General features: G+C 61.2%; 2 protein-coding genes across 2 annotated transcripts; one reads left to right on the top strand and one right to left on the bottom strand.

Annotated features, from left to right (window-relative positions):
- Positions 1 to 3,201: 3,201 nt before the first annotated feature.
- Positions 3,202 to 15,439, top strand: SLC27A5 (solute carrier family 27 member 5). The gene is made up of 10 exons (XM_009473664.2): positions 3,202 to 3,829; positions 9,939 to 10,148; positions 10,838 to 10,996; positions 11,700 to 11,824; positions 11,924 to 12,118; positions 12,819 to 12,909; positions 13,152 to 13,350; positions 13,443 to 13,540; positions 14,409 to 14,539; positions 15,016 to 15,439. Exons 1-10 carry the CDS (start codon positions 3,334 to 3,336, stop codon positions 15,190 to 15,192), a joined length of 1,881 nt encoding a protein of 626 aa, XP_009471939.2. The 5' UTR covers positions 3,202 to 3,333; the 3' UTR covers positions 15,193 to 15,439.
- A 455-nt stretch (positions 15,440 to 15,894) lies between these two features.
- LOC104020278 (THAP domain-containing protein 7) lies at positions 15,895 to 20,193 on the bottom strand. The gene is given in 6 exon segments (XM_087773092.1): positions 15,895 to 16,544; positions 16,615 to 16,700; positions 16,703 to 16,751; positions 17,598 to 17,753; positions 19,408 to 19,487; positions 20,079 to 20,193. Coding segments are annotated over 5 exon segments (918 nt in total). The 5' UTR covers positions 20,079 to 20,193; the 3' UTR covers positions 15,895 to 15,997.
- Positions 20,194 to 20,835: the final 642 nt, after the last annotated feature.

Genomic DNA, 20,835 nt, shown 5'->3' with positions numbered 1-20,835 from the left:
GTTGGGGTCAGCTGGAGATGTTAGGGGCCAGCTGGAGATGTTGCAGATGTTTGAGGTCAGTTACAGATGTTTGGGGTCAGCTGGAGCTGTTTGGGGTCAGCTGGAGATGCTGGAGCTGTTTGGGGTCAGCTGGAGATGTTGGAGATGTTTGGGGTCAGCTGGAGATGCTGGAGCTGTTTGGGGTCAGCGGGAGCTGTTTGGGGTCAGCTGGAGATATTGGAGCTGTTTGGGGTCATCTGGAGATGTTGGAGCTGTTTGGGGTCAGCTGGAGATGTTGGAGATGTTTGGGGTCATCTGGAGATGCTGGAGCTGTTTGGGGTCAGCGGGAGCTGTTTGGGGTCAGCTGGAGATGTTGGAGCTGTTTGGGGTCAGCTGGAGATGTTGGAGCTGTTTGGGGTCAGTGAGAGCTGTTTGGGGTCAGCTGGAGATGTTGGAGATGTTTGGGGTCAGTTGGAGATGTTGGAGCTGTTTAGGGTCAGCGGGAGATGTTTGGGGTCAGCTGGAGATGTTGGAGATGTTTGGGGTCAATTGGAGCTGTTTGGGGTCAGCTGGAGACGTTGGAGATGTTAGGGGTCAGCTGGAGCTGTTTAGGGTCAGCAGGAGATGTTGGAGACCTTGAGGTCAGCTGGAGACGTTGGAGATGTTTGAGGTCAGATACAGATGTTTGGGGTCAGCTGGAGATGCTGGAGACGTTTGGGGTCAATTGGAGCTGTTTGGGGTCAGCTGGAGACGTTGGAGATGTTAGGGGTCAGGTGGAGCTGTTTAGGGTCAGCAGGAGATGTTGGAGACCTTGAGGTCAGCTGGAGATGTTAGGGGCCAGTTGGAGATGTTGCAGATGTTTGGGGTCAGCTGGAGATGTTGCAGATGTTTGGGGTCAGTTGCAGATGTTTGGGGTCAGCTGGAGATGCTGGAGCTGTTTGGGGTCAGCGGGAGCTGTTTGGGGTTGGCTGGAGACATTGGAGATGTTAGGGGTCAGCTGGAGATGCTGGGGGGGTGGATGGAGATGTTGGGGCTGGATGGAGATACTGGGTTTGGATGGAGACGGTGGATGGATGGAGACGTTAGGGGTTGGATGGAGGTGTCTGGGTTGGACGGAGATGTAGGCTGAATGGCGATGGCATTGGACAGAGACGTTGGAGGTTGGATGGAGACGTTGGAGGTTGGACGGAGACGTTGGGGTTGGCTGGAGACGTTGGGGTTGGATGGAGATGTTGTAGGTTGAATGGAGATGGCATTGGCTGGAGATGTTGGGGTTGGCTGGAGACGTTGGGGTCGGATGGATACGTTGGGGTCGGATGGAGACGTTGGGGTCAGACGGAGACGTTGGGGTCAGATGGAGACGTTGGGGTCGGACAGAGACGTTGGGGTCGGACAGAGACGTTGGGGTCAGATGGAGATGTTGGGGTTGGACGGAGACGTTGGGGTTGGATGGAGATGTTGGGGTCAGATGGAGATGTTGGGGTCGGATGGAGACGTTGGGGTCAGATGGAGACGTTGGGGTTGGACGGAGACGTTGGGGTCGGACAGAGACGTTGGGGTTGGACGGAGACGTTGGGGTTGGATGGAGATGTTGGGGTCGGACGGAGACGTTGGTGTTGGACGGAGACGTTGGGGTGAGATGGAGACGTTGGGGTGAGATGGAGACGTTGGGGTCAGACGGAGACGTTGGGGTCAGATGGAGACGTTGGGGTCGGATGGAGACGTTGGGGTCAGATGGAGACGTTGGGGTCGGATGGGGACGTTGGGGTCAGATGGAGACGTTGGGGTCGGATGGGGACGTTGGGGTCGGATGGAGACGTTGGGGTTGGACGGAGACGTTTTAGGCTGAATGGAGATGGCATTGGACGGAGACGTTGGGGTTGGACGGAGACGTTGGAGGTTGGACGGAGACGTTGGAGGTTGGACGGAGACGTTGGGGTTGGCTGGAGACGTTGGGGTTGGATGGAGATGTTGTAGGTTGAATGGAGATGGCATTGGCTGGAGACGTTGGGGTCGGATGGAGACGTTGGGGTCGGATGGAGACGTTGGGGTCAGACGGAGACGTTGGGGTCAGATGGAGATGTTGGGGTCGGATGGAGACGTTGGGGTCAGATGGAGACGTTGGGGTTGGACGGAGACGTTGGGGTTGGACGGAGACGTTGGGGTCGGACGGAGACGTTGGTGTTGGACGGAGACGTTGGTGTTGGACGGAGACGTTGGGGTGAGATGGAGACGTTGGGGTGAGATGGAGACGTTGGGGTCAGACGGAGACGTTGGGGTCAGATGGAGACGTTGGGGTCGGATGGAGACGTTGGGGTCAGATGGAGACGTTGGGGTCGGATGGGGACGTTGGGGTTGGATGGAGACGTTGGGGTTGGACGGAGACGTTTTAGGCTGAATGGAGATGGCATTGGACGGAGACGTTGGGGTTGGACGGAGACGTTGGGGTCGGATGGAGATGTTGGGGTTGGACGGAGACGTTGGGGTCAGATGGAGACGTTGGGGTCGGACGGAGACGTTGGGGTCGGATGGAGACGTTGGGGTTGGACGGAGACGTTGGGGTCAGATGGAGACGTTGGGGTCGGATGGAGATGTTGGGGTTGGACGGAGATGTTGGGGTTGGCTGGAGACGTTGGGGTTGGCTGGAGACGTTGGGGTCGGACGGAGCCTGGGGGGCTGCAGAGGGCCCTCCTCCCGTCCCGCGGGGCAGCCAGGCACGCCGGCGTTCTCCACCCCGTGCGTCGAGCCCCGCCTGGAGCAGGGTCTGCTCGCAGAGCTGCCCCCGTGCAGACCCCGACCCGTGACCCACAGCCAAGAGTGGCCGGCCGGCCGGACAGACGGACAGACAGACAGAGGCCAGCTACACTGATGGACAGCGAATGTTTCCATCCTGCTCGGCTCGGCAGATGAGCGGGTGCTGGCCAAGCCCGGCCGCGTGGCTCGACGGCAACCGTCCGGCATCGGTGAGCGGCCAGAAGGATCCAAATGGCGGCAGGATGGACAGACGGACGAGCGTCCTTCCCCTGCCGGCTGGCGGGACAGACAGAGGGGCAAAAGGCAGGAGGAACGGGCAGGCAGCCGGCCGGCGGGCCGGCTAGGGAGCTAATTTGGTGCGAGCCACCGCGGTGGCGTTGCTCCCCGCCCGGGGGCAGGGCTCCTGCCGCAGGGCAAAGAAAAGGAAGGGAGGGGGGGGAAAAAACAGGAGGAAAGAAAACAAACCACCCTAATCCTGGTAACACCGGCAAACACGGCAAAGCCCCGCCGGGTGCCGGCGGCTGGGGCAAGGTGCACTCGGGGCGGACCTTGGCCAACAGCACCCAGCGGGTGCCGCTGGGGACCGGCACCCCCGTGACCATGCCGGTGCCGGGGGCCGTCACGGCGGTGGTGGCCGGGTTGGTTTTGTTGTTATTGTTGGTACCGGCGGTGGCCGCTCGTTTGGTCCCCTACTTCTGGGCTGACCTGGTGGCCTTCGTCAACTTGGCACGGTCGTCGGTACGATGCCAACGGCGTTTGAATCGCCGTCCCGCCGTCACCCTCCTCGACGTCTTCCAGGAGCACGTTCGCCGCCGGCCCCACTGGCCCCTGCTCCTCTTCCAAGATGAGGTTTACACCTACGAGGACGTGGAACGACGGAGCAACCGGGCTGCCCGCCTTTTCTCCCGGCGCCTCGGCCTGCAGCCGGGTCAGACCGTCGCCGTTTTCCTCCCCAACGAACCCGCCTACGTCTGGACCTGGTTGGCGTTGGCCAAACTCGGTTGCCTGATGGCTTGTCTCAACTGCAACGTGCGGGGTCGCGCCTTGCAGCACGCGCTCGCCGCCGCCCAGGCCACCCTCGTCCTCGCCAGCCCCGGTGAGCGGCTCCCCCCCGGGGCTGAGCGGGGGGTGGGGGGGATGGGAATCTGGGGGGGTTGAGAGGACCCCGGGCGGGCGGGCGCTTCCCCCGCCCGGCTGCGTCTTCCCTTGCAGGGGCGCGGTGCACACGCGTGTGCGGGATTGGCGGGGATGGGCGGGACGGTGTCGATGCTCGGGGGTGTGTTTGCACGCGTGTCAGTGTCTGTGCACGTGTCTGCACGCGTGTCAGTGTCTGTCCGTGGACCTACACGCGTGTCAGTGTCTGTCCGTGTGTCCTTTTTGCGTGTCAGTGTCTGTGCATGTGTCTGCACGCGTGTCAGTGTCTGTCCGTGGATCTACACACGTGTCAGTGTCTGTACCTGTGTCCTTTTGCGCGTGTCAATGCCTGTGCACGTGTCTGCACGCGTGTCAGTGTCTGTCCGTGGATCTACACGCGTGTCAGTGTCTCTGCATGTGTCTGCACGCGTGTCAGTGTCTGTCTGTGGATCTACACACGTGTCAGTGTCTGTACCTGTGTCCTTTTGCGCGTGTCAGTGTCTGTGCATGTGTCTGCACGCGTGTCAGTGTCTGTCTGTGGATCTACACACGTGTCAGTGTCTGTACCTGTGTCCTTTTGCGCGTGTCAGTGTCTGTGCACGTGTCTGCACGTGTGTCAGTGTCTGTCTGTGGATCTACACACGTGTCAGTGTCTGTACCTGTGTCCTTTTGCGCGTGTCAGTGCCTGTGCATGTGTCTGCACGCGTGTCAGTGTCTGTCTGTGGATCTACACGCGTGTCAGTGTCTGTCCGTGTGTCCTTTTTGCGTGTCAGTGTCTGTGCATGTGTCTGCACACGTGTCAGTGTCTGTCCGTGGACCTACACGCGTGTCAGTGTCTGTCCGTTTGTCCTTTTGTGCGTGTCAGTGTCTGTGCATGTGTCTGCACGCGTGTCAGTGTCTGTCCGTGGATCTACACACGTGTCAGTGTCTGTACCTGTGTCCTTTTGCGCGTGTCAGTGTCTGTGCACGTGTCTGCACGCGTGTCAGTGTCTGTCCGTGGATCTACACACGTGTCAGTGTCTGTCCGTGTGCCTGAACGCGTGTCAGTGTCTGTCCGTGTGTCCTTTTGCGCGTGTCAATGCCTGTGCGTGTGTTTGCACGCGTGTCAGTGTCTGTGCATGTGTTTGCATGCGTGTCAGTGTCTGTCCGTGGACCTACACGCATGTCAGTGCCTGTACCTGTGTCCTTTTGTGCGTGTCAGTGTCTGTGCACGTGTCTGCACGCGTGTCAGTGTCTGTCCGTGGACCTACACGCATGTCAGTGTCTGTCCGTGTGTCCTTTTTGCGTGTCAGTGTCTGTGCATGTGTCTGCACGCGTGTCAGTGTCTGTCTGTGGATCTACACACGTGTCAGTGTCTGTACCTGTGTCCTTTTGCGCGTGTCAGTGTCTGTGCACGTGTCTGCACACGTGTCAGTGTCTGTCCGTGGACCTACACGCGTGTCAGTGTCTGTCCGTGTGTCCTTTTGCGCGTGTCAGTGTCTGTGCACGTGTCTGCACGCGTGTCAGTGTCTGTCCGTGGATCTACACGCGTGTCAGTGTCTGTCCGTGTGTCCTTTTGCGCGTGTCAGTGTCTGTGCACGTGTCTGCACGCGTGTCAGTGTCTGTCCGTGGATCTACACGTGTGTCAGTGTCTCTGCATGTGTCTGCACGCGTGTCAGTGTCTGTCCGTGGATCTACACACGTGTCAGTGTCTGTACCTGTGTCCTTTTGCGCGTGTCAGTGTCTGTGCACGTGTCTGCACGTGTGTCAGTGTCTGTCCGTGGATCTACACACGTGTCAGTGTCTGTCCATGTGTCCTTTTGTGCGTGTCAATGCCTGTGCATGTGTCTGCACGCGTGTCAGTGTCTGTCCGTGTGCCTGAACGCGTGTCAGTGTCTGTCCGTGTGTCCTTTTGTGCGTGTCAATGCCTGTGCGTGTGTTTGCACGCGTCAGTGTCTGTGCACGTGTTTGCACGCGTTTCAGTGTCTGTCCGTGGACCTACACGCGTGTCAGTGTCTGTCCGTGTGTCCTTTTGTGCGTGTCAGTGTCTGTGCATGTGTCTGCACGCGTGTCAGTGTCTGTCCGTGGATCTACACGCGTGTCAGTGTCTGTCCGTGTGTCCTTTTTGCGTGTCAGTGCCTGTGCATGTGTCTGCACGCGTGTCAGTGTCTGTCCGTGGATCTACACGCGTGTCAGTGTCTGTCCGTGTGTCCTTTTGTGCGTGTCAATGCCTGTGCGTGTGTTTGCACGCGTGTCAGTGTCTGTACATGTGTACTTCTGCGTGTGTCAGTGTCTGTACATGTGTCTGCACGCGTGTCCAGGCATGGATTTGCACGTGTCAGTGCCTGTGCATGTGTCTGCACGCGTGTCAGTGTCTGTCCGTGGATCTACACACGTGTCAGTGTCTGTCCGTGTGTCCTTTTGTGCGTGTCAATGCCTGTGCGTGTGTTTGCACGCGTGTCAGTGTCTGTACATGTGTACTTTTGCGTGTGTCAATGTCTGTGCATGTGTCTGCACGCGTGTCAGTGTCCGTGGATCTCCATGTGTGTCAGTGTCTGTGCGCGTGTCTGCGCGTGTCACTGCACACGCGTTTCCATGCGCGTCGCTGTCTGTGCCTGCAGTCGCACACGTGTCCGTGTCCATGCGTCTGCACGCGTGTTGCTGTCTGTCCATGCCTTTCCACGCGTGCCAGCGTCCGTGCGCATGCTAGCACACGTATCAGTGTCTATACGTGCAGTGGCACACGTGTCAGTGCCTGCGCGTGTCTCTGCACACGTGTCGGTGTCCGTACGTGAGTTTCCATGTGTGCTGGTTTCTATGTGTGCGTTTGCACGCGTGTCGGTGTCTGCGCGTGCATTTGCACGTGTGTCAATGTGTGCACGCGTGTCGGTATAAGCGCGTGCATTTGCATGCGTGTCAGCATGTGCGTGCGTTTACCCGTGTGTCAGTGTCTGCGCAGGCATTTGCACGTGTGTCCGTGTGTGCACGCGTGTCGGTGTCTGCGCGTGCATTTGCACGTGTGTCAGTGTGTGCACGCGTGTCGGTGTCTGCGCGTGCATTTGCACGTGTGTCAGTGTGTGCATGCATGTTGGAGCCTGCGCATGCATTTGCACGTGTGTCACCATGTGCGTGCGTTTGCACGCGTATCGGTGTCTGCGTGTGTGTTTGCACGCGTGTCGGTGTCTGCGTGTGCGTTTGCATGCATGTCAGGGTGTGCGTGCGTTTGCATGCGTGTCGGTGTGTGCACGCGTGTCAGTGTCTGCATGCATTTGCATGAGTGTCAGCATGTGCGTGCATTTGCATGTGTGTCGGTGTCTGCGTGTGCGTTTGCACGCGCGTCGGTGTCTGCACATGCATTTGCATGCGTGTCAGTGTGTGCATGCGTGTCGGTGTCTGTGCGTGCATTTGCACGTGTGTCAGTGTGTGCACACGTGTCGGTGTCTGCGCGTGCATTTGCACGTGTGTCAGTGTGTGCACGCATGTTGGGAGTCTGCGCGAGCATTCGCATGCGTGTCTGCATGTGCGTGCGTTTGCACACGTGCGTCAGTGTCTGCGTGTGCGTTTGCACGCGTGTCAGTGTGTGCACACGTGTCGGAGCCTGCGCATGCATTTGCACGCGTGTCAGCATGTGCGTGCGTTTGCACGTGTGTCGGTGTCTGCGCGTGCATTTGCATGCGTGTCGGAGCCTGCGCGTGCATTTGCACGCGTGTCAGCATGTGCGTGCGTTTGCACGCGTGTCGGTGTCTGCGCGTGCATTTGCACGCGTGTCGGAGCCTCCGTGTGCGTTTGCACGCGTGTCAGCATGTGTGTGCGTTGGCACGCGTGTCGGTGTCTGCGGGTGAGTTTGCACGTGTGTCAGTGTGTGCTCGCGTGTCGGTGTCTGCGCATGCATTTGCACACGTGTCGGTGTCTGCATGTTCGTTTGCACGTGTGTCAGTGTGTGCACGCGTGTTGGAGCCTGCGCGTGCATTCGCACGTGTGTCACTGTGTGCATGCATGTTGGAGCCTGCGCGTGCATTTGCACGCATGTCAGTGCGTGCATTTGCACGTGCGTCAGTGTCTGCGTGTGCGTTTGTACGCGTGTTGGTGTGTGCACACGTGTCAGTGTCTGCGCGTGCATTCGCACGCGTGTCAGCATGTGCGTGCATTTGCACGCGTGTCAGTGTCTGCGTGTGTGTTTGCACTCGTGTCGGTGTCTGCATGTGCGTTTGCACGCGTGTCAGTGTGTGCACACGTGTCGGAGCCTGCGCGTGCATTTGCACACGTGTCAGCATGTGCGTGCGTTTGCACGCGTGTCGGTGTCTGCGCGTGCATTTGCACGTGTGTCAGCATGTGCGTGCGTTGGCACGCGTTTCGGTGTCTGCGGGTGAGTTTGCACGCGTGTCAGTGTGTGCACGCGTGTCGGTGTCTGCGCATGCATTTGCAAGCGTGTCGGTGTCTCCATGTGCGTTTGCATGTGTGTCAGTGTGTGCACGCGTCGGAGCCTGTGTGTGCATTCGCACGCGTGTCAGTGTCTGTGTGTGCGTTTGCGCTCGTGTCGGTGTCTGCATGTGCGTTTGCACGCGTGTCAGTGTGTGCACACGTGTCGGAGCCTGTGTGTGCGTTTGCACGCGTGTCAGTGTCTGCACATGCATTTGCACGCGTGTCGGTGTCTGCGTGTGCGTTTGCACGTGTGTCAGTGTGTGCACGCGTGTCGGAGCCTGCGTGTGCATTTGCACGCGTGTCGGTGTCTGCGTGTGCGTTTGCGCTCGTGTCGGTGTCTGCGTGTGCGTTTGCACGCGTGTCAGTGTGTGCACGCGTGTCGGTGTCTGCGCCTGCATTTGCACGCGTGCTCTTGCACCCCCGCCTGCGGCACGCCTGCGGGTGCGAGGCACGCCGCCGCCGTTTGCCCTGAGCGTGCGAGGGGTTGTTCGCGCCGGGGCTGTATTTTTCACCCCCCACCCCCACCCCCCTCCTCGCACGACGTCCTCGCGGCCGCTTGTGCAGCCCTCCGCACACGCGTGTGCGACACGCCGGCGCCCCGGCGAGCGTGCCGGGCTGCAGTGGCCGTGCCAAGGCCACAGGTTAATCATCACCGGCCCCTTCCCGGGGTAAAGGTCCCTTTTTCTTTTTTTTTTTTTTTTTTACGTCATATTTTCGGGGCGAGGAGATAGGAAAAAATAAAAAAAAAGAGGGTAGGAGGGGGCTGGGCGCAATGGGTGCCCGTCCTGGGGGGGGGCAGGGTGCCCCTTGGGGGTGCTGGGGGCACCCATGGGATCGGGGCACCCTTAGGGGAGCCTCCAGGTGCTTCTGTGGGGGGGATCGGGGAGCCCTTTTGGGGTGCTGAGTGCTCGGCTGGGATCCTCGGGGCTCCCGTGTGGGCTACGGTGGGTGCCGGCCCTGCCCGGGCTCCTCGGGGCACCCGTCCAGGGTGCCCACCCGACTGAGGTCCCTCTTTGGGGCGCGCCTGGTGCCCGCCTGGGGTCCTTCGGGTGCCCATTTGGGATGGTTGGGGTCCCTGCCCCATCAAGGGGTCGTTGGGTGCCCATCTGGGGTCCTTGGGGCACCCATTTGGGGTGTATTGGGTGCCCATCTGGGGTCTTTGGGGCACCCATCCGTGATGCCCGGGGTGTCCATCTGATCGGGGCGCCCATTTGGGGTGTGCTGGGTGCCCGGCTGGGATCCTCGGGACACCCATCCGTGATGCCCAGGGTGCTCATCTGATCGGGGCACCCATTTGGGGTCTTTGGGGCACCCATTTGGGGTGTGTTGGGTGCCCATTTGGGGTCTTTGGGGCACCCATCCGTGATGCCCGGGGTGTCCATCTGATCGGGGCGCCCATTTGGGGTGCATTGGGTGCCCGTTTGGGGTCTTTGGGGCACCCATCTGTGATGCCCAGGGTGCTCATCTGATCGGGGCACCCATTTGGGGTCTTTGGGGCACCCATTTGGGGTCTTTGGGGCACCCATCCATGATGCCCGGGGCGCCCGTCCCATCGGGGTGCCCCTTTGGGGTACGTTGGGTGCCCACCCCTGACCCTTTGGCTTCCCCTCTTGGATGCTCACCCACCTGGGGACCCCCACCGGGGCTGCGTCCCCCTCTCCCCACCCCAGAGCTCCAGGCCGCCGTGGAGGAGGTGCTGCCGGCCCTGCAGCGCGACGGCATCCGCGTCTTCTACCTCAGCTCCACGTCGCCCACGCCGGGCGTCGAAGCCCTGCTGCCCGCCATCGAGGAGGCCTCCGATGAACCCGTGCCCACCCACCACCGCGCCAACATCACCGCCAACTCCAAAGCCATCTACATCTACACCTCCGGCACCACCGGTGAGGCTGTGGGGACAGAAACCCCAAAGGCAGGAGGGTCTTCTCCTTGGAGAACGGCGACCGGGAGGGTTTGGGTGCGATGGGTGAGGAGCCAGAGGAGGTTGTCCCCCGTGGGTTGCGTGGAGAAGGTGATGTTGGGGAGGTTGGAAGGGGGTCTTGTGGAGGCTCTTCTCCAACCCCGATCATCATGGGTCCACCTGGGCCAGGTTCCTCCTGGCTGTGTCCATGTGAGGGTTGGGGATCTCCAAGGATGGAGATTCCTTGGGTCTGTCCTCGTTGGGACAGGGTGGGACCTCCCTCACCCAACCCCGAACCCAAACCAGATCCCACCCCAACCCACACAGGCGCATCTGGATCTCATGGCTCCTCCCAGCGAGGTCTGGAGACCTCTAGGGATGGAGACCCAGCACGTCCCTGGGTCTGTCCTCGTTGGGATGGGGTGAGGTGGGACCTCCCTCATCCAACCCTGAACCCAAACCAGATCCCATCCCAACCAACGCAGGCGCATCTGGATGAGGTTCCTCATGGCTCCTCCCAGCGAGGTCTGGAGACCTCTAGGGATGGAGACCCACCACCCTGAGGGAAGGCTTTGGACCTCCCATCCCACCCCTCATCCCCAGGACCTCCCGTCCCACACAACCACCTCCAAGGAGGACATTTCCCACCCTCTGCTCCCACCCCCTCCCCAGGGCTGCCCAAGGCAGCGGTGATCACAGAGATGAAGATGATGATGGTGGCCAACCTGGTTCAGCTCTGTGGCCTGCGGCCTGATGATGTCATCTACACAACGCTGCCGCTCTACCACTCGGCCGGGCTGCTCATCGGGGTGGGAGGATGCTTGGAGGTCGGTACGTATCCCCCGCGCCCCGCGTGGCCCGGCCGGCGTTGGGACGGGGTGCAGGCGAGGACAGGCAGAGAGAGGTGTTGGATGGACGGACGGACGGAGAAACGTGTGGGATGGACAGACGGATGGGTGGACATTTTAGATGGACGGACGGCTGTTTTATGGAGATGGAGGTTTTACGGAGATGGAGGTTTTACGGAGATGGATGGATGGATAGATGTTTTATGGAGGTGGATATTTTAAAGAGAGGGACAGACGGACATTTTATGGAGACGGATTGGCTAGAGATTATTTTTTAGATAGGGATGGACAGACTTCTTCTGGAGATGGACTGAAGGATGATGGAAAAACATGAGGATGGAGGGAAGAAAAGGAAAGGAGAGAGAGAAAAGGAGAAAGATCTCCATAGCGATGGGTGGATTAGCGGGGGGATGGACGGCTAGACGGACAGACGGACGGACGGACGGACGGATGGCAGAAAGCGTAGGGATGGAAAAGGGAAGAGTGGGATGAAAAGAAGACAGAAAAGGAGAAGGGTGTCTACGTAGACAACGGGTGACTGTGGGGGCGAACGGAGAGGACAGATGCTCATGGAGATGGATGGATGGACGGATGGATGGATGGATGGATGGATGGATGGATGGATGGAGAAAAGGGAAAACAAGGAAAAGGGGAGGGGCGACCATCACCCTGCCGCGTCCCCGCAGGAGCCACCTGCGTCCTACGGGCCAAGTTCTCCGCCTCCCGGTTCTGGGACGACTGCCGCCGCTACAACGTCTCCGTCATCCAGTACGTGGGCGAGCTCATGCGCTACCTCTGCAACACGCCCAAGGTAAGGTCCCCACCAGCCTGAAATCCACCCTGGGGGGAAGGCGATGCCGCGGGGCGCACGCCGAGACGCTCCCTCCCTTTTGTCACCCCCCCCCCCCAGCGCCCCGATGACCGGGAGCACGGGGTGCGCGTGGCCTTGGGCAACGGCCTGCGGGCAGAGGTGTGGAAGGAGTTCCTCCAGCGCTTCGGGCCCATCTCCATCTGGGAATTTTACGGAGCCACCGAGGGCAACGCCGGCTTCATCAACTACACCGGCAAGATCGGGGCCGTTGGCAGAGCGAACATATTCCTCAAGGTGAGCCGCTGGCGATGACAATGACGCGGGAAGCAAACGCCGACGGCTTTGGGGAGACCAATACTGCACCCCAAGTTGAGTTGATGCCAAGAGCGGGGGTCTCCAGGGTACCGTCATTCACGGCGGCGCCAACGGTGACCTCCTCGGGGAAGGCAACGCCGTCCATCGGGTTGGGTTGATACAAAAGCAGGATCTCCAGGACCCCCTTTACCACATCCAAAATGATTCCCCTCCACCTGGTTGGCCAACGTTGACTCAACAGCGTTGACTCAAGGTCTGGTTTTGGTGTCCGTGGTGACCCGGACACCTCTATAGCCCTGAGAAATGCCACCTCGGTGTCACATCTCAGTCCCCAACCACCCCCCGTGTTGAGCAAAAGCTGCGAAAATAAGGTTTTCTCCGCCCTCTTCCCACGGTTGCAGCGCTCAGCGTTCTCCCACGGCTCTTTGATTCTGAAGATATCACGATGAGTTTGGTCAATGGTTGAATCGATTAGCTGAAATCTTATTTAAATAGAAAGGGCGATTAGTTGGGATGGAAAACAATTGGATGTTGGGATTTGGGGGCGGGGGCGGGGTGCGTTTCTGTGGGTTGTCACGAGCGAATGACGGAGCAGCGGACCTGGCACTGGAAGGAAAGCCGTCTCGCTCTTTGTAATTCCCCGTTTCTCTTCCACCCATCTGTTTCTTCTGCCCTCCAGAGTTTGGCTCCCTTTGAGCTGATCAAGTACAACGTGGAGGAGGACAAACCCATACGTGACGAGCGAGGTCTCTGCATCCGAACCCGCCCCGGTAAGAAGAGGCGAACCTCACGAGGGCCTTTTTGGGAGGAAAGGGGGGCAGACAGAAGGTTGAGATGCATCAAAGCCACCTCTTGGTCCTCATCACCATCATCTTGGTGGCTGGAAGCCACCAGAAACCCCTCAAAGAAACAGGAACGTCATCCCCGAGCACCCGGTGGGGCACGGAGGTGACATCCCCCACCGCCGAGGCAGTTGCTGACCGATCTCCAACCCTCCTTTCCCTCCCCGAAGGTGAGACGGGGCTGTTGGTCATCAAAATCACCAAGAACACCCCTTTCCACGGCTACGCGGGCGATTCCCAGAAGACAGAGAAGAAGGTCTTGAGGGACGTCTTAGTCAAAGGCGACACCTTCTTCAACAGCGGTGACCTCCTCATGATTGACCACGAAAGATTCGTCTACTTCCAGGACCGCGTGGGAGACACTTTCCGGTAATTTCTGATGTTCTCATGTCCGTGTGGACAATGCCACCCGTCGGCCCAAATCCCCGCCCCGTCACAGCTTCATCCCTTCTCTTTCCTAGTTGGAAAGGTGAGAACGTGGCCACGACAGAGGTGGAGGCCATTCTTGCCACGGTGAACTTCATCCAGGAGGTCAACGTCTACGGAGTGCCCGTGCCGGGTGAGTAGCGGGTGGTGCGGTGGGGGCGAGTCGGACCGAAATAAGAATTTGGTGACGTTTCAGCCACGTGACGTGGTTCCCCACATGGTCTGAGCGGCCACCGAGGAGCCTGAAGTAGCACGGAAGGGACCTACAGTGATCACCTAGTCCAACTTGCCTGACGATTTCAGGACTCATTGACCCAAAATAAAGAGTCCGGTGTTATTTTGGGCTCGCGATTACCACCACGATGGTCCAAACGGCCACCAAGAAGAGTAGAACAGGACCAGCTTGCCCAAAAGAAGCATCTAGTGTTGTTTGGGGCAAGCAACATGTCCACGTCATGGTCCAACTGACCACCAAGGTGGCTAAAGTAGGACTTACTGACCCAAAATGAGTCTCTGGCATGGTTTTGGCACAAAATGGGCTCCTGTAAAGGTCTGAGTGGCCACCAGGAAGGTTACACTGGGGACTTGTTTGCCCAAATCAAGCGTCCAGCATCGTTTTGGACATGCAACATGCCCCTGCAATGGTCCAAGTAGCCACCGAGAAAGGTAAAATGGGACTTGGTTGCCCAAAAGCACCATCTGCTGGTGTTCTGGGCAACTGACACAGCTCCATGATGGTCCACGTGGCCACCAGGAAGAGTAAAAGGAGGCTCAGTTGCCCAAAATAAGCGCCGCCTTGTTTTGGGCACACGATGCGCCCCCATCGTGGTCCAAGGCGGCTAAAGTGGGACGCGTCCACCCAAAAGAAGCGTCCAACATCGCTTTGGGCACGCAACAGGTCCCCACGATGGCCCAAGTGGCCACCGAGAAGAATAAAATGAGATTCGGTTGCCTAAAACGAGACTCGGTTGCCTGAAACGAGACTCGGGCGTTGTTCGCAGGGTGCGAGGGGAGGTGCGGCATGGCGGCCATCCGCCTGAAGGCCGGGGCGAGCTTCGAGGGCGAGAACCTCTACGCCTTCACCGCGGACACGCTGCCCGGCTACGCCGCGCCCCGCTTCGTGCGCATCCAGGTCAGCGGTCCCGGCGTCGCGCGCCGTCGCGGTGGCTTCGGGGAGGGACGACGGGGGGGGGGGGAGGGTTTAAGTCCTTTGGGCGATTTGGCAACGCGGGCGCCCGTTTCCGATGACGGTCACCCAGTCTCAATGACATCATCAGTGTCACCCCGTGGTGATGACGGGGGCGGCCGCCTTTCCGATGATGGCGTCAAGGTCCCTCCTTTCCCTGTGACGGCCATTGCGGTGGTCACCTTGTGCCAACGACGCCGTACGGGTCCCCCCCTGCTTCCGATGACGTCATCCGTGTCCCTGATGACGCAGAGGCCGCCATTTCTAACAGTGGCACCCGGGTCCCGCCGCCACCGCCGGTGTCGTGTGTGTCCCGTCCCCCCCCTGCCCCGTTGCCGATGACGGTGTCGACCTCCCCCGTTTCTGATGCCGGTCGCCCCACGCCGGTGACGCGTTCCTGATGACATCATCCCCCTCCACAGGACGCCCTGGAGATCACGGGGACCTTCAAGCAGTGCAAAGGCAACCTCGTCAAAGAAGGCTTCGACCCCAACGTCATCAAAGACCCCCTCTTCTTCCGCGATGAGAAGAAGAAATCCTACGTTCCCCTGAACCCCGACATCCACGCCGCCATCTTGGCCATGAAGCTCAACCTGTAGAAGAAGGAGCGGCGCCGCGCCGGGATCTCCGCGACGGCCTGAGGCGGTAATTGCCTCGGGGCAACCGGCGAGGCCAATTTGGGGTTAATCAGGTGATTTTTTTTTTTTTTCCCCCCCTCTTCCTTCGGGGAGTTTTGAAATCGGTGTCGGAGCACAACGAGGGTGACGGGCTGGTCTCGGCGCTCGCTATCCCGCCCCGGTGCCTCCCTGCCACGCCGGCTGCGGAAATTAAAAACCTTAAATCCAATTTGTTGGGTTCAGGTAGGTGAGGGTCGTTTTCGGCGTTTTTTTTGGGCGGACGATGCTTAAAATCCCCCCACCGCCGCTGGGAAGGAAACATTTACGCTGGCCTCTCACTCGCCCGCCCGGAGACGGAGCAGGTCCCCAAAACCCTCCCGTCCTCGCCTCGTCGACCCGCTTCAACTTCACCGATTTGACCCAAAACCCGTTTATTTCTCCCCGACGCAATTTTTCGGCCTGATCGATGACCTAAACCGGTTCGGGGAAAGCAACCGGGGCTCCCCCATCGATCTCGGATCCCGCCGCAGCGTCGGCTCCTTCCCGCTCCCCGCCGAACCGATTTAACAGACGCAAAATGAATTTTATTTCTCCCCGCGACCGCTTTCTGCCGGATTGGGGAGCAAAACCGACTCGGGGCCGCTCTCCCGGCTCCCCCTTCCTCCCAGACACCAGCCGGTCCCCTTCATTTTTCATAGAAAAGGCAAAAATCTTTATTTACAAACCTTCCCAGCGGCACCGGGGTGGGGAAGAGGAGGAGAAAAGCCGGGCATCCGTCGGGAAGCCCTCACTCGCCGCCATCGCCGAGCAGCCGCGGTTCCACCGTCCGCGCCAGTGATTCTTTCGGGATTCGGCGTACCTCGATTGGGATCCGCCGTTCCCGTTGCAACTCGCCTACGCGAAGCCGTAACCGTTGCTCCCGACGTTTACAAGCTTGGAGTTGCCTTTGAGCTTTATCCAAAGCGTCGAGGGCGGCTTCGGCGCGTCGTTTCCAGAGCAAGGCGCTTCCCACCTGGTAGCTGTGCTCGTTTTGGATGTACGCCCCGGCCGGCGGCGGTAACCGTAACATATAGAGGGAGGGAGAAACGGGGCGCGGTGGTACCGGGGGGTCACCGTCGGGGAGAGCCGGGGTAGCCGTGGCTTCTTCGTCCCCTGTGGCTACCAAAAGGTTGTCTGGGATGGGACCGCGGGCACCGGATGGACCGGGAAGAGCCGGGACGCCTCCGTGATCGCCGGCGGGGGGAGCGGCGGGGTCTTCGCCGTCCCGGGGGAAGCAGGAGAGGTCGGCGGGGAAGGGGGGGGCCGGCGGGGAAGGGGGGGTCCTGCCTGCAGAGGGGGAGAGGGGATTAAACTGGGGGGACCCGGTGGCCTCCGGTGTCATCCCCCCTCACTGGGACTCACCTCCACCTCCTGGTGGCCCGGGGGGGTTTTGGGGAGTCGTTCTGGGGCGCGGGGGGCTTCGGTTTGGTGGCCCGGGGGGTCTGGAGGAAGCCGATTCGAAGACGGTGGGCACGGCCCCTTCCTTCAGGCGGTGGTAGCCACTGCGGGGGGAGGGGGGGGAAAAGGGGGGTCAGTAGGGGGGAAAGGGGGGGGTCCCAAAGGCCCTGGGGCGCCCCCAGGCTGCAGGGGAAATTTTGGGGAGCCTCAAAAGCCTTGGGGGGGGCCCCAAAAGGCCTGGGGGGGGTCCCTAAAATGCATTGGGGGCCCCAAAACACCTGGGGGGGGGATCCTCAGAATGCCTTGGGGGGCCCCAAGATGCCAGGGGGAACCCCAAAACGCCGGGGGGGACCCCAAAACACCTTGGTGGGGGGGTGTGTGTCCAAAATGCATTGGCAGAGTCCCCAAAACGCCGGGGGGGACCCCAAAATGCCTTGGGGGGGCCCCAAAACACCGGGGGGGGACCCCAAAACGCCTTGGAGGCTCCCCAAAATGCATTAGCAGGGTCCCCAAAATATCTGGGGGGGATCCTCAGAATGCCTTGGGGGGCCCCAAAACGCCAGGGGGGTCCCCAAAACGCATTGGCAGGGTCCCCAAAACGCCGGGGGGGGGACCCCAAGATGCCTTGGGGGGGGGGGGTCTTAGGGGGATCCACAGCCCCCTTTTTTTGGGGGGGGGATCCCCCAAAGCTCCGAGGGGGAGGCTCGCGGGCCTTGAAATGCCGTCAGGGTGGGGGCGTCCCCCCAAAAGCCTCGGCGAGGGGCACCCCAAAGCCCCGGGGACCCCCACAACCCGGGGGGGGGGGGGGGGGGGGGGCGTTTAGAGCAAACCAATCCCACCCAGGGCCCGGGGGGGGGGGCCAGACTGGGTTAATCCGGAAGAATCCATTTTAAATCAAAACGGGGGTGGGGTGTTAATTAGGCCGCCTCGTTAGGCGCCTCGTTAGCTACCTGAAGCCGACGATCTCGAAGCAGCTCTTCTCGAAGTGCTGGGAGCAGAAGTAGATGTATTTGGAAGCGGGGTCCCAGCGGCCCTCCCCACTCGCGTCCCGCCGCCGGCTGTTCTCCAGCCACAGCGCCCGCCGCGGGTTGTCCTTCTTGGGCAGCCTGGGGTGGGGGATACGGGGACGGACACACGGACACGTCAGCTGCGAGGCGGTGGCCTCAAATCCCCCCCCCTTCCCTTTTTTTGGGGTGTTGTTCCCCCCCCCCCCCCGTGCACCCGCAAATGGAACGGTCCGGGGAGGCGCACTTAAAGGGGATGGGGCGAAACCATTCCTGAAATGGGGGGGGACGGGACGGGACCTGGGGCAAATCATTGCGGGGGGGGGGGGGCACAGCTGGGCCAACCCATTGATTAAGGGGGGGGCACCTGGGACAATCCACTGATAAACGGGGGGGGAACAGACACCTGGGAGAGCCCATTGCTAAGGGCAGAGGGGGTGTCACAGCTGGGCCAAACCATTGCTAAGGGCGGGGGGGGAAACGTATCTGGGCCAACCCATTACTAAAGGGGGGGGACGACACACACCTGGGCCAGCCCATTGCTAAGGGCAGAGGGGGGTGTCACAGCTGGGCCAAACCATCCCTAAAGGAGGGGGAACACCTGGGCCAACTCATTGCTAAGGGGGGGGAGGGGAACACACCCGGGACAGCCCATTGTTAAGGGGGGTGTCACAGCTGGGCCAGCCCATTGCTAAGGGCAGGGGGGCACCTGGGCCAACCCAGTGCTAAAAGAGGGGGGGGGCAACAACACCTGAGCCAACCCATTGCTAAATGGGGACCCACACACACACACCTGGACCAGCCCATTGCTAAAGGGGGGGACACACACCAGGGCCAACTCATTGCTATGCGGGGGGAAACTTGGGCCAACCCATTGCTACGGGGGGAAACTTGGGCCAACCCATTGCTACGGGGGGAAACTTGGGCCAACCCATTGCTAAAGGGGGGGAACTTGGGCCAACCCATTGCTACGGGGGAGAACTTGGGCCAACCCATTGCTACGGGGGGAGAACTTGGGCCAACCCATTGCTACGGGGGGGGGGGAAACTTGGGCCAACCCATTGCTACGGGGGGAGAACTTGGGCCAACCCATTGCTACGGGGGGGAACTTGGGCCAACCCATTGCTAAAGGGGGGGAAACTTGGGCCAACCCATTGCTAAAGGGGGGGAAACTTGGGCCAACCCATTGCTAAAGGGGGGAACTTGGGCCAACCCATTGCTAAAGGGGGAGAACTTGGGCCAACCCATTGCTAAAGGGGGGGAGGAAACTTGGGCCAACCCATTGCTACGGGGGGAAACTTGGGCCAACCCATTGCTATGGGGGGAAACTTGGGCCAACCCATTGCTAAAGGGGGGAAACTTGGGCCAACCCATTGCTACGGGGGGGGGGAAACTTGGGCCAACCCATTGCTAAAGGGGGGAACTTGGGCCAACCCATTGCTAAAGGGGGGAACTTGGGCCAACCCATTGCTATGGGGGATGGAACTTGGGCCAACCCATTGCTAAAGGGGGGAAACTTGGGCCAACCCATTGCTACGGGGGGGGGGAAACTTGGGCCAACCCATTGCTAAAGGGGGGGGCACCTGGGCCAGCCCATTGCTAAAGGGGGGGCAAACAAAGCATGAAAGAGCTGCCCCCCCCCCAATAAAATCATCACAAGGCAGAAAGAGGGAGAGCCCTTGGCCAGGCCACGGGGGGGGCAATGAAGGGGCCCGTGGGGGGGTGTCCCCCCCCCCAGAGGTGCGGGGGCACCCACCGGTGGAAGGAGATGCCTCGGTTGCGGGTCTCCCGAGTGTCGCGGGTGCAGCAGCCGGCGGCAGAGCAGTGACGGGGCATCTGGGGGGGGGAGGAGGGGGTGAGGAGATTCTCCCACAGGACCCCCCTCCCCCCAATGCCCAGACCCCCAAATCCCCCCCCCCCAACCAGCCCAGTCCCCCCCAGATCCCTGTGCCCTCCTCACCCCCCCCCCGAGCTCCAGAAGCCCCCCAGGTCCCCTGCCCCCCCAGATGCTCCCCCCAAGCCGCTCCTTGCCCCCAGCGACACCCCAGACCTCCCCCCCCCCCCCCCCCGGTACCCCCCAAAATCCCAGTTCCCCCCCCCCAAGGCCCTGGTGCCCCCCCCCCCCCCCATCATAAAGTCACCAGGGTCGTCCCCCCGCGGTGGGGGGGCAGATGACGTCACGAGGAGGCGGGGCACCCCGGGGCGGGGGGCCGTTGCTAAGGGCCTTTCGCAGGGGGGTGCGGTTGCTAAGGGGGGGGGGGCCGGAAGGGGCGGGCTCGGATCCCCCCCCTTCCCCCCCGGGACCGGACACCCCCTCCTCGTCCCCCACCCCACGGGGCCGGTTCCCGGGGCCGGGGCCGGTTCCTGGGACCGGTTCCCGGGTTCGTTTCCCCCCTTCCCCCGCCCCGGGCCCGGGCGCGGCCTCACCTCGGCGCTCCCATCCCGCCGCCGCCTCCCCCTCCGCCCGCCTCCGCTCTCGCGAGAACTCGCGGGAACTCCCGCACCTCGCGAAAACACCCCTCCCTCCCTCCGCCCCTCCCTTCCTTCCCCCCCCCCTTCCTCCTCATTGGCTGCGCCGGCGACGAGTGGGCGTGGCGCGCCGCCGAGGAGCCCCGCCCCTTCCTCCTCGTTGGCTGCGCCGCCGCGGCGGGCGGAGCGCTCTCCCCCGCCCCCCCTGAGCCCGTCCCTTCATTTGCATGCTGCGCTCTCATTGGCCAGGCGAGCCACGCCCCGTCCTTATTATCTATGCAAGCCCCGCCCCTCGGCCGCGGGCGTTTAAAGGCGCCGCCCGCCCGGGTTTTGGGGGGGTTTTAAGCCCCCCCCCACCCCATAGGGGCCCTCTATAGGGGGTTTGGGGGGGGGGACGGACGACTCCCCCCCCAAATGGGGGTCAAGGGGGTTTCGGGGTCCCCTCCGACCAGGTTTTGGGGTGTTTCAAGCCCCCCCCAAACCTGGGGCTCAGCAATATTTGAAGGCCCCCGCCCCCCCCGCCCCAATGTGGCTCTGGAGGGTGGGGGCCCCCCGAAAAGGGGCTGGGGGCGGGGTTAAGGCTCCCCCCTCCCCCAATAGCCCCAAAGTCCCCCCAACATGGGCTCTGGGGGGGTTCTGAGCCCTCCTTTTTTGCACCCCTCCCCCCCTCGAGTCCCGCAGGGGCAACTCCATCTTAAAGCCACTTTAATGAGGA

Source organism: Nipponia nippon, unplaced genomic scaffold, assembly GCF_047370975.1.
Source record: "Nipponia nippon isolate SJK-2023a ecotype South Korea unplaced genomic scaffold, ASM4737097v1 scaffold_38, whole genome shotgun sequence".
In the NCBI taxonomy this organism is placed as follows: domain Eukaryota; kingdom Metazoa; phylum Chordata; class Aves; order Pelecaniformes; family Threskiornithidae; genus Nipponia; species Nipponia nippon.
This window is presented reverse-complemented; position numbering and strand designations above follow the sequence as displayed.